We start from the raw sequence: 12,589 nt of genomic DNA, 5'->3' as shown, positions 1-12,589 counted from the left end.
TAGTAGTATGGAAAGGCATAAAAGTATGTTAAAAATCCATCTTCATAGTCTTTGTAAAGAAAAAATATAACAAAAAAATCACCCCCGTTCTTCCACCTGGAAACGCCACCTGGAACTCAAGTTTTCGACCTTCAGATTCCACTCCGTGCCCCCGGCCTCCCGCTGCTCCAGATTCGGTCCCAGCCGCGCCCCGCCCGCCCCGGGGCCAGGAGGGGCGGCTCGCCCGCGAGGGCAAAGTCGCAGAACCGGACGTACCCGTTCCTGCGGGGCTCCGGAGGACCGGGCGAGGGATGGGGTGCGGGGAGCCGAGCCGGGGCGCCTGGCAGCACAGCGTTCCGCACGGCGGGGGCCGTGCCCAGTTCTCGGAGTTCGGTCCCGGGCACCGGGGCGCAGGGGCGGAGGCGGCCGGGGCCGCGCGGAGGCCGAGGGCCGGAGGCTCCGCGGAAGCGCGCGGCGGCCGGGCCGCCCCGGGGGAGGGGCCAAGCGGCCCCGGGCCGACCCAGGGCCTCGCGGGGAAGAGGGAGGGGGCTCCAGGAGGCGCGGCGCCGGCGCCCGAGTGGGCGAGGCCCGGGCGCGGCGCGCACGTGTTCACAGGAGCGCGGGGGCCCGGCGGGTGGCCCGGACTACAAGTTCCAGGGTGCTCAGCGGTGCGCCCGGGTTTTCCCGGCCGCGCGGCCCGCGGGCTTGGAGCAGGTCGCCGCGGGCTGGCACGCGCCACCCGGTTCCGGAATAAATAAGGGAGAGACTCTCCCGAGCGCCGTAACCAGAGTCCGAGGGGCGGGGAGCCGCTCCGCGCCGCCCGCTCATGCCTCTGCGGAGCCGAGTGCCCGGCTGCCTGGCACAGCTGCGTGCAGCGGGGCAGCTGCTCGGCGCCCCGCGCCCCTGGCCAGGCCCCTTAGCGGGGGCCGCGCGGACCCGCAGCAGTGCGTGCGGTCCCCCGGCGTCCCTGAGCGCATACGGCCCCCGCGCGCGGACCCCAGCGGGAGTTGGGGCTTGGGGGGCGGCGGCGGTGGGGCAGAGAACTGGGGTGCGCACTTGGGCCCCCCTGGCCATGGCGGCGAAGGTGGACCTGAACACCTCCACCGACTGGAAGGAGGCAAAATGTAAGTGTAAGCAGGAGGGGGACGAGGGGCGAGGGTGGCCCCCGTGGGCCTTCCGCCGCTGGACGGCACCCCACCAACAGTCTCTGCCACCCTAGAGACCTGTGGAAGTTGAGGCCCCGTACTCTGGTATGGACACCCCTATTCACAGCCACGCCCCCCGTGTTCCCAGCCCCACAAACCAGTTCCCGCCAGACCTGGTCCAGGTCCCCTGTCAGGGGCAGTGTGAAGAAAGTGGCCTTACCCCACTGGAATGGGTCACAGGGCACCCCCAGGGATCATCCAGGACCTACCCCCTTGCTCCATTGTGCAGGAGGGAAACTGAGGCCCAGTACTTGAGCTGAATAGCCCAAGGTCACTTGGGATGTGTGGCAGACCTGACATTAGGTTGCCGAACTACCAGTGCTTTGCATAGTATGGTTTCTCAAGTGGTGGCATTTTAGGCACAGTGGCAGGGAATGGGCTGAGGGGATAGCTCTCTGGCTGGCGTCCCACCTGGTGGGATCAGATAACCCCAAGGAGTGGCTTCCCTGGGCATGCCTGTCCCACCTCCACCCTCCTCCCCCAAGGACCTGCCTCTCGGGACATGTGGTCTGGTGCCCTTTCGCCCTCATCACTGGCCTTCTGCCACTTGTAAGCAGTCCGCACTCCATTCCTGGGGGACACAGGGCAGAGCGACTGGGAAGCAGGACAGAGATGGGGCATTGTGTCTGAGAACAGTGACATCACCACCACCAGACGGGCTTAATTCCCAGAGCTTGACTATGCCCCCCACCCCCACTTTCGGCACCGAGCCTGGAAGGGAGGCAGCCTGACTTGCAGAGCCCCAAATAGCCCAGGTTGCCAGTTCCAGCTGCCCCTGCCCTTCAGGGTCTGCTTCCCAGGTCCTTGTGGCCATTCCCCGCTGGATCCCCTTTCAAAAGGGCAGGGAAAGCAGCTCATTGGCTGCGCCCGCCCGTGGAGTGGCTTTGGCCAATGGGGCTGAGAAGGCAGGCCTTGGGCGCCAGGCTGGGGGTTAGGGAAGCCATCCTCTGGAGATTGGACGTAGAGTTCAGGAAGACTTACCCCCTCATGAATTGCGTGGCCTGCGCTGCGATCTTAAAGCGCCTGCAGGAAGCACTTGACTTTGCTCTGTGAGCTCGAGGAGTGCTTGTCACACCCTCAGCGCTGGCCCCAGAACACCAGTCAGGGTGGGGAGCGGGGGGACAGCAGAAACCCCTGGCACGGGGGCTGTTCCCCAGGGTGCCCTGCTTCTCCTTCTCTGTCAGGAAACAGGAACCCAGGATGGTGGGAAAGAGCTAGGGAGTCCAGGGGCCCATGCCCCAGGTCCGGATATGCCTCAATTTTTAGGATCCGGCTCCCTGCCACCACTCTTTCCTTGGTGCCCCTGAAAACTTCCAGATCTCATGAAGCTGATGGGCTGGGGATTCCCAAGCTACTGTGGTATCTCTGTCCCTCTGCTTAGAGCTGAGATTTCCGCTCATTCAGTCAGTCCATTTTTATTGAGTGTTTTCGATGGGGCAGCACTGTTTGGTGCTGGGGATTCAGCTGTGAGACAAGGAAGGGCCCTGTCCTCATGGAGCTTCTACTCTAGAGAGAGGAAACTGAGTAGAGAATGTGGTCATTCAGTGGGATAGTGCCAGGTAAAGGTCAGGGCTGTGAAGAGACCATGGCAGATGGGGCCGCCTGAGCTCCAGTGTCCAGTGGCGGGGGGTGAGGAGGGCAGTCTAGCCCCAGGTACCCCAGCACCAGGAGTGAAGCCCCAGCAGGTGTCAGATGGTAGCTTGTTGGGGGTGAGACACAGAGACCTCCATGTGTTTTAGTTATCCACTACTGCGTAACAAATGACCCCAGTAACAGAGTGACTAAAGCAGCAAACATCTCACTCTCTGAGGGCCAGGAGCCTGGGGGTGGCTTAGCTGGGTGATTCCGCCTCAGGGTTCTCAGGAGGTCCCGCCGTTCCCAGTGGCTCACTCACGTGAAATGGCTGTTGGCTAGAGGCCTCAGTTCTTCACTGTGGGGCCTCCACAGGGCTGCTCGAGTGTCCTTACGACATGGCAGGTGGCTTCCCCCAGAACACGTGATCCAAGAGAGGGAGCATGGGGAGACCAAGCTGGAAGCCACAGTGCCTTTTTGTGACCTGGTTTTCATGGTCGCACAGCATCTCTTCTGCTTTATCCTAGGTCTTAGAATCAAGTCATGGAGTCCAGCCACATTCCAAGGGAGGGAAATTAGGCCCCATCTTTGGAAGGAAAGAGGGTCAAAGAATTGGGGGCATATTTTTAAGACCCCCAAACTGGGTGGTGCTGCCTCAGCTGGAACCTGCCTCTGATTGGGGTCACACCGTTTCTTCATTACATTCGGTTTACACTCGGGGTGGAGTTACAGTGAACTAGACCAAGTGTCCAGACCTTCAGTGTACTTTCAGTACTTTTATACAAGTATCCTGCTGTGCCATCCCACTCCGATCAGTAGGTAAACATTGTCATCACCCCAGAAGGTTCCTTTGAGGCCCTTTCCAATCAAAACCCTTTAAAACTCATTACTCTTCTATCTGTTCATTTCATCTCTTGAACTTCATATGAACAGAGGCATACAATGTGTTGGTGCCTTTACTTAATATCTGCGATCCGTCCACATTACTGGGGGTGTCAACAGTTTGTTCTTTTTCTGGCTGTGTAATATTCTGTGGTGTGGATATACCACAGTTTGTGTCCCCGTTCCCTTGTTGATGGGCCTTTGGGTTTTTCGTGTGGGACTGTTGGGAATAAAGCTGCTTTGAGTATTTATGTACATGTCTTTGATGGGCATGTGCTCTCCCTTCTCTCAGGGACATACCTACATAGGCCTCCAAATGCCTGTCTGTGCCTGAGGTGATCCTCTCTCAGAGACTGTTGCACAGTAACCAAACTCACAAGATACTGATGTATAGGTCAGAAGGTTGATGTGCATGCAGTTCAAGGTGGGGAATTATAGTAGGAAGTCTGGAAACTCATGTGCCTGGACAGAGCCTCCTTTCCCCATGGAAAAGCCACGTGGAAGCCAAATTGTTGTGTTTTTTTTAAAGGGAAAGCTGATTTAAAAAAAAATATATCTTCATTGATTTCAGAGAGAGGAAGGAAGAGAGAGAGATAGGAACATCCATGATGAGAGAGTCATCAATCGACTGCTTCCTGCACGCCCCCCACCCAGGATCGAGCCCACAACCCAGGCGTGTGCCCTGACCTGGAATCAAACTGCGATCTCCTAGATCATAGGTCAATGTTCAACTGCTGAGCCACGCTGGCTGGGCCCAAATTGTAGTCTTAAATTTACTCAGCAGCATGTGTTCTCAGCTGTGGAGCTGGTTGAATGATTATGGAAGCTGATCCCACTGCCCTGGGCATGCTGGGCAAGCTTCCCTGTCAGGGGTGGATGTACCCACCAAGGATGCCCTTCCCTGGGCGCTTGCTCAGTATTTTGGTCTATATGCAGTGTGGTATGCCTGCTCTGGGCCCTGCAGGATGCCCCAGCCCCATGGCCCAGTGGACAGGTGGCCAAATTCTTCCTCACTCTGAGCATTCCTTTTCTCCACCTTCAAGCAGACTGCCCGCTTCCGTGGGCCCATTCTCCCTCTTGGTAAATAAATAGCATCAGGCTGGGTCTTCCTGAGTAGGAGACATTGTCTTTTGGGGAGACCTCAGCAGCATCTGATTACATTGGTCAGGGTTAATTTCTCTAATCCTCTCATTATTCCCTCAGGTAGTGCCCTTTCATCAGAAAGTTGTAGAAACAGTTGTGCTATAAAAGCACTTGGGTGTGAAGGGACTTAAGGTCAGGCACTGGGGACATGTGGGGACTGTTTCACCACGGGAGGGGCCACAGATCCTCCTGACCTGCAGTAGGGACAGAGCTGTGTGCTAAAAGAGAATAAATGGGCACTGGTGACATCAGACATGGGCACCAGCACCCTGCTCCCATGCTTCTGAGCCTCAGTTTTCTCATCTGTGAAATAGGACCAACAACACCTGGTTTGTAGGTTTCATAGGTTGCACTGGGATCACATCAAAACCATTTTGTACACGGTGGCCCACACAGTGTACAGAGGGTCCCAGCAGCCCCTCTTGGGCCTGTCTTCTTTCTCTGCTGTGTTTTGGCCATGGAAACACTGAGTTTGAGTAAACTTGTCTCTCCCACGGTGTCAGATGCTGAGCTTGACCTGCATGTCCTGAGTCATATTTCCTCTCTGTGGTGGCTCAAGATAGGACTTATATTCCAGCCTCAGTATGCACCGGGTGGGGGTGAGGACCCATTTTGACCACTGGCATTTCATGCAGAACGGATGATTTATCTGATTCGACTGCCAAACTGGGAGATTTTTCCAGGCACACCTGGGGGTTGGGGGGGCCTTCTCCCACCCAGCTCCCGAGGAAGCCGCCTTGGCACATCCCAGTGCAAGGGAGGCGAGGGGCCTAGGCAGCCGCCTGCTCTTTGTCCCTGCTGCTGTGCCCAGGGCTTTGACAAGACCCCACTCTTGGGGGATGGGGAGCCCAGGTGATTAATGTCCCTGCCGCCTTGTTCCCAGAGCCCAGCCACTATCAGCCCTGCCCACCTGGCCTTCTCCAGAAGAGGAGCCCCCTCCACGCCAGCCCGTCCTCACCTTTCTGAACACCCGCACGCAAGTGCCATAAAGACACTTCTTAAAACACATCATTGAATCCCCGCTCGCCCGCTGCACTTTATGGTTCTGGCGCGGCCTGCTTCCTCCCGCTCAGCTTGCATGCCCAGGAGCTGCGGAAAGCTTTGTCTGGGGTCAGGCCTCCCCATCAAAATTTACTGCAAACATCTTTTTACAACACCTGTCTCACTGAGCTGTGAAATACTCTCGCCTCTCCAAAAAAGAAAGGAAATTAAAACCTATGTTGTACATCTTTTATACAAAAAATAAAACTCACTTGTGCTTTAAGTCTGCATCTGTCTTTCGGGCAAAAGGAGGTGGAAGATGTTATAAATGTGAGGCGCACCAGTCCAGCTGGAGGGCCCCACTTTCCCAGAGCGAGCGAGGAGGGCCTGGGGGGTACCCCCTGACAGGAAGCTGGGGCAATAACCACAGCACTGAGTGAGAATCTCTGTCTCCTTCCTCGTAAGTCAGAGCCCAGCGCCGTGTGTAGCTCCTTGGGTCAGCCAGGCTGCGACCTTCTGGGGATGCGGACATGGTGGCCCACACTCTGGCCTCGAGAGGTGTGTGCTCCGGGACCATGGACTGGAAGGACAGGCCAGTAAATGTCCCCAAGGTCGGTGCCCAGCTGCTGGTGGCAGAGCTGGGAGCTCTGGTTGTCTTCCTTTGTCGTCTCTGAGAACTGGAGGCGTCTTTTGGACTTTGCTGGAGAGGGGCTGCGTGGGCGGTGGGTCACTCAGCCGAGGCCATGGATACTGGGGAGGACAGTGCAGGAGAGAGCGAGCCCTGGGCTGCATCTTGCCCAGGTTTGCCTGTGGCCCAGCAAGCTTTCTGCTTCTGTGAAGGCAGGTGGTGGCATCTACCAGATGGTGTGTGCTAGAGGACCTGAGCCATCTCCGGGCACCCCAGACTAGTTGCATGGGCGCCTAAGGCCTGCCCCAGCCAGAGGGCCTCAGTTCATGGGAGTCCTGTGGGATCAGTTTGGGTCCTAGCTGCCCAGTCTCTCTGTCTGTGTCACAGCCAATACATTCACTCTGTCCCCGGGTCCAGCTGGCTGGGAGTCCCCGCACTTGGGCATCGCAAGGCCTCGGAGGGGAGATATCTTTGGTCACAGTTGTGCAAGATGACAAATATGAGGACCTAAATAATTTTAAAAGCTCCTCCACTCACAATGCCCCAAGTTGAAAAAAAATTTCCCACCCAAATTTGTGTTTTGTTTTGCTTGTTTTGAGTCTTACTTCACTCGTAGGAAGGAGTGCTTGTCTCCGATGTGTATATTGCATTTTACAGCTTACAAAATATTTTCACAGCCTGCTTCTCAACCACAGCAAGCCCAGGCTCCAGGGAAGGCTTGCCGTGTCCCTGTTCTAGAGATGAGAAAACTGAGGCTCAGAGAGGCTGGGTGACTTGCCCATGAACATGATGTTGGGAGGTCATGAGGGACCAAGAAGCAGGAGAGGAATGAAAACCGCAGCAGCAGTCTGGCCCTGGGCCAGCAGGTTCCGTCGGGCTCTCTGCTCCCCGAATGGAGAAGGGCTGCTTTTGTTTTTCAGTCCAGCTGTTCTAGGTTACTCGCCATTTCTCCACCCAGGTGCGCTCTCCTACCTCAGGGCGTTTGTACATGCTGTTCCCTCTGCCTGAAAGACTGTTCTCTTAGAAAACGTGTCCTCAACCTCTAGGTCTCAGTTTGTTTGCTCCTGGATTCATCCCATGCTGTTCACACATGCCATGCCCTGTGCCAGGTGGTGGGAATCCAGAGTAAACAGGACAGATCCAGTGTAGCCAAGGTCAAGTGAGGAACAAAGATAGACAGTCGGGGAAGGGGCTGCTCTGGGAGGGGAGGGCACGGAGGAGGGGCCTGTACTGGAAGACCAGGCAGGGGGCACAGCCAGGTCCAAGGCCCAGAGGCAGGGAACAGCCTGGCTGTTGGAGGAACTGAAAGGTGACCTGCTTGGCTGCCTGGCTGAGGTGTAGGGAGCAGGATGAACTGTAGTGGGGGGTAGCACAGGAGGAGGTCAGAGAGAGAGGCAGGCCCGTTACTTGGCCATGGTAAGGACTTGGAGTTTGAAATGAGCTATAAACAGAGAGACGGCTTCTGACTTATATCCCTAAGCTCCCTGGGCTGCTGTGTGAGGAATAGACGATTGGATGGACACAGGGAGTCAGTTGGGAGTTGGGGGCCTCGTAGGGCTCTAGAGAGCGATGATGGAGGCTTGGACCCTGGCAGGGGTGAGCAGAGGGCTGGTTTCTCGGTTACTGTGGGGGTAAATCTAATAGCTCAGAAGATGCTGAGGGGCTGGAGGGGCGGCCTTAGGATCATGAGCATAAAGAAGGTTTTTGAATGTGTGGAATTGCTGTGAAGACCTAGGGAGAGGGTGTGGATTAAGGAGTAGGGGAGGCAGCAAGGAGACTGAGAAGGGCCAGTGAGCCGGGTGGGATCCAGGAGAGGGGCTTCCTGATGGGGATGAAGGGGCGGGGGGTGCACGAGAGAGGACAGGAGGGGCCACTCGTGGGGCCACATGGCCGGGTGGTGTCTCTCGCCTTGGCCTTGATGGAGAGGTGCGGCCAGACAGCCGTGGGCTGGGGGGAGCACGGGAGGGAGGGAGGGAGTGTAGACAGTGGAGGAGGGGGGCAGAGAAATGAGGCCACAGCTGTGGGGCGTGGGATGTGGGGTTGAGGGAGGGTTTTGTTTTAAAAGATGGGATACCAGAGGGTGAGGGCAGACAGGACAGTCCAGTGCGGGGGAGCTGCTGGAGCTAGGCCTCTGGAAGGTGAGCCGGGTGGCCTCGGCTGGGAGGGAGGACCTTTGTGCCCAGTGACTAAATGGGAGGATGAGGTGGGGAGGCTTGGGAGAGGGAGATGGAGGAGCGGCACCTACTTCTAAAGCAGCAGCTGGAGTGGCCTGGAAGACGGGCCACCAGGGGGAGATCAAGAATTTAGAGGGAGCCCTGGCCAATGTGGTTCAGTGGGCTGGAGCATCCTCTAGTACACCCAAAGCTTGCGGGTTCGATTCCCAGTCAAGGCACATACCTGGTTGGGGGTTCAATCCCTGGTCAGGGTGCATGCGGGAGAAAGCCAATCAATGTTTCTCTCTCACATCAATGTTCTTTTCTTTCTCTTTCCCTCCCCCTCTCTCTAAAGTCAATAAACATGTCCTGGAGTGAGGATTTAAAAGAAAATTTAGAGGGATCCTTCTGTTTGGTAGTGAGATTTTTCTAGCAATTTGCAGCTCCTGGGGCTGACCGGAGAAGTTGGGGAGTACCTCCTATAGGAAGCTGTTCCCGCCTTCCCTCTGCTTGGTCAGGCCCCGGGACCTCATCTTGTCCCCTACCCCCAGGGAGAGGCAGAGCCTGGATGGAGTCGGCCTTTCCACAGCCTGTTATTTGCTGGGTGGCACTGTCCACCAGCAGCCAAGTTCTTTGCCATGACTTCCCCCCCTCCCCACTAAGCCTGTTCACGTCTCGCTTAATGCACTAGGGAGCCTTCTGTACTCCTGTTTTATAGAAGAGGATGTTTGAGGCTTGGAGAAGCACTTTAGCTCCTTCCAAATACCAGCACCCTTACCCCCACTGCCACCCCTGCAACACACAAAGAAAGGAGCATTTAAGTAGGAGCCCTTGGCCTGTCTCTCAGTGCGTGGGGTCAGGTGCCCAGCGGGGAGGGCAGCCCCTTGGGAAGGGGCACAGGAGAGTAGGCTGTGAGCAGCAAGGGACACTAGTGACAGAGGGGACCATCCACGCTTGGTACCATCCACAGCAGCACTACCCTTGGCCTCTTGGAAAGAATGCAAATGGCACGTGTGTGGGCTCTGAGTCTATCTGGTGGAAGCATTTTCCATCTGATTATGGTGTCCCTGGGATGGTCAGTTCTTAGCAGGCCTTGGTGGCTCCTCAGTTGGTCCTACCTCCTCTCAGCATCATTCCCCTGTGCTTCCCCCCACCCCTGCCACCCTGAATTTCACTTACCCACGCCCCTGAGCATGCTGTTCCTGCAGGTGGAGCATCCTTCCCTGCCCTGCTGCCTCCCACTCCTCTTCTGAGCCTCTCTTAAGCTCCCTGGGCTGGGGTTCCGGTTTCCTGTCTCCCAGCCCGCTGACCGGCCCTGCTTGGCACTCCCTTGCGTGGCTGGCTTGCTTGTGTCTGGTGAGCCTGTCTCCAGTGCTGGACTATAGGCTCTCCATGGCCAGGACCATGTGTGCCTTGTTGAGTGTTGTATTCCCAGCACCAGATTCTGAAACTGCACTTCGTAGGTGTCTTATGGATGGGGTGGGACGTGGCTGCCAGAAAGTGTGGTTCTGGTTTGGAGCCTTTTATAATCCACCATAGTGTTGAGCCAGGCCATGAACTGACCCTTTCTGTGCATGCGTCCTAGAAGAGCAGAGGCTTGGATGCACCTAGTGACTTTGGCAGGGAAAAGGGCACTCACAGGGGACCAACCTGACTTTCGAATACCTGGCCCTTGCAGCCATCTCCCCAGAAGGCTCCCAGAGGCAACCCTTCCTTTCCCACCACTTCCTCTAAAGGCCCTCCCACCTCTGCACACTTTCTGGTGCTTTTTGAGTCCCTTGTTTGTGACCTTTGCTGTTTGTTGTCCCCCCCCTCCTGTGGTCAGTAGGGACTGCTCCAGCTGGGGAGTGTGTGGTCCCAGGGAGTGAGGCTGGGCTGAGCACCTTGGCACCCACGTGGCCTCAGGCCAGCAGGGGGAGCCCACAAGCCATGAGCCTGGACCACCATTCAGGAGAGACACCTCTAAGGGGCGCTCTGGGCTCCTCTGCTGTTGCTGCCCAAAGGGATGCCAGGCCCAGGGCCAAGGCCAGAGCAGGGGAACCAGCCCTGGCAGACTCAGAGTCCATGAGTGGGTTGGGGGAGGGAGGCTTCCCATTCACCAGACACAGATGGCCTCCTGATCTGCCCAAGCTTCTATTTCCTCACCTGTAAAGTAGGGACAGTTCCAGCTGCCTGCTCCCTTGGTTCACGCCACGCCTCGGCGAGAGGCCCCAGTGGGCCTCTGTCAGGGGGAAGTCCTCAGCCCATGCTGGTGGGATGCTGTGAACAGGAAGCAGAGCCGTTTAGTTCTGTGGCTCTTTGAGGAGGAAGGTTGTCTTGGTTCCCTATGTCCTGAGCCTACACATAATGACAATAGCGATGTCTGATTGATCGTGTAACTGACGGGTAGTGTAACCCATTGATGATGTAACTGATTGATAATGTACCTGATTGATCATGTAATGGACTGATAATGTAATCGATTGATGATGTAACTGATTGATAATGTAATTCATTCATTGTGGCCAACCTGCTTGGCCTTAGCACTTGTAAGTTTGAAATTATTCTGCAAGAGGTCTCTTCATCCTCTTTCTGTAAGTGAAGAAATTAGGGACCTAGAGCTGTGGGTGCCGCTGGAAAGTGGTAGAGTTGACTTCTGAATTTGGGTCTGTGGTGCTTGGGAGATGTCCTCTGTCACCCTGGGCCTGTTTCCCCTCCCGAACAAAGAGGGCAGGGCAAGATGTTCTAGGGGCCTCCAGACTCTAACACCCCCAGTGGTGAGGCCCCTCCCCGCCTGCTCCCTCCCTGGAGCCTGTAGGAAGAATGGACTCCTAGGGCTGGTTTTCGACCTTGGACTTAGTGAGCGTGGGGAGACCAGTGGGGGTGGGAAGCCCCCAGGACTGCTACCCTCCCTGCCTGCCTTGACCCTCCTTCCTGCCTGCTCCACCCTGCCCCTGCAGCCTTTCTGAAGGGCCTGAGTGACAAGCAGCGGGAGGAACATTACTTCTGCCAGGACTTCATCAGGCTGAAGAAGATCCCGACCTGGAAGGAGACGGCGAAAGGTAGGCCTGCTGGGGAGGCCCTGCTGGCCACTGGGCGGGTGGCCTCTTCAGAGCACATCTTGGGAGAATTGTACAGACAAGGCCAAGAAGAATGGCAGCAGCGTTCATTGAGCGCTTGCTGTGTGCGGGGCACTTTGCACGTGTCACCTCATTTAATTATTAACACAGCCTGAGGTGGCTTCGGTTTTTATCCCCATTACATTGTTGGGAGGCTGTACCCAGACCCATCATCCAGTGGCTGTTGAACTAGGATTTGTAGCTGTGGTGGAGTGGCTTGCAGGGGTGCATCCTTAGTGAGTGCCCAGGCCCTGCAAATTGTAGTCCTGGTAACTGGTAACCTGGGCAAGTCACTTAACCCACCCAGGCCTCAGTTCCACATCTGTAAAATGGGATGGGTGATGTTGACACTGTACCTGTGTGTAACGTTGTTGTAAAGATTCAAGACAGCATGTGTGCTGCTTAGTTGGTATGGACTGTCATTACCAGTGTCATCAGTGCCCCCGAGGCCGGCTACCTCTGCAGGTGGGGGGGCACCCAGGAGTGGACGGAGGCACCCAGTCTATGGGCACTGGTGGGTCACTCTGCAGTGGAGGCCTTTCTGTGAGTCCCTCTGAAACTCCGCTTGTTCCAGGGTTGACTGTGAAGGTGGAGGAGCCCAAGTACAAAAAGGACAAGCATCTCAATGAGAAGATCTCCTTGTTCCGAGGTGACATCACTAAGCTGGAGGTGGACGCCATTGTCAATGCTGGTGAGTGGAGATTCCTGCCTGGCCTGAGCCAGAGACCTGGTTGCCTTGTCACCTTCGCTGTGGTCTGCCTTGCCAGGCATGGGGGGACACCACCTGGCTCCAGTGAGGCTCGGGTGGCCGGATGAGATGGCCTGCTGGCGCCACGGGAGCCCAGTGTGTTGGCTGAGTGGACTCCTGTTCCTTTGAAACCCTGACCTGCTGTGTCGGGGGCGCCTTGGCTGAGCTGCCTCACAGCTCTGAGACCCATTAGCGGCCGG

General features: G+C 56.7%; 1 protein-coding gene across 8 annotated transcripts in view; it reads left to right on the top strand.

Annotated features, from left to right (window-relative positions):
* Positions 1–554: 554 nt before the first annotated feature.
* Positions 555–12,589, top strand: part of MACROD1 (mono-ADP ribosylhydrolase 1) — a 132,738-nt gene continuing 120,703 nt past the window's right edge. For 4 of the 8 annotated variants that reach the window (XM_081153514.1, XM_081153517.1, XM_081153512.1 and 1 more), the window contains exons 1-3: positions 555–1,103; positions 11,483–11,584; positions 12,216–12,332. In XM_081153514.1, the coding sequence (XP_081009640.1) occupies positions 806–1,103; positions 11,483–11,584; positions 12,216–12,332 (517 nt within the window). In that variant the 5' untranslated portion in view covers positions 555–805. The remainder of the gene's footprint in view (positions 1,104–11,482; positions 11,585–12,215; positions 12,333–12,589) is intronic. The other 4 variants (XM_081153515.1, XM_081153516.1, XM_081153519.1 and 1 more) reach the window with 3 other exon arrangements.

The sequence above is a fragment of the Miniopterus schreibersii genome (genome assembly GCF_964146895.1).
Source record: "Miniopterus schreibersii genome assembly, chromosome: 12".
Lineage (NCBI taxonomy): Eukaryota > Metazoa > Chordata > Mammalia > Chiroptera > Miniopteridae > Miniopterus > Miniopterus schreibersii.
Note: the sequence above shows the minus strand (reverse complement) of the source record. Positions and strands in the feature narration are given on the sequence as shown.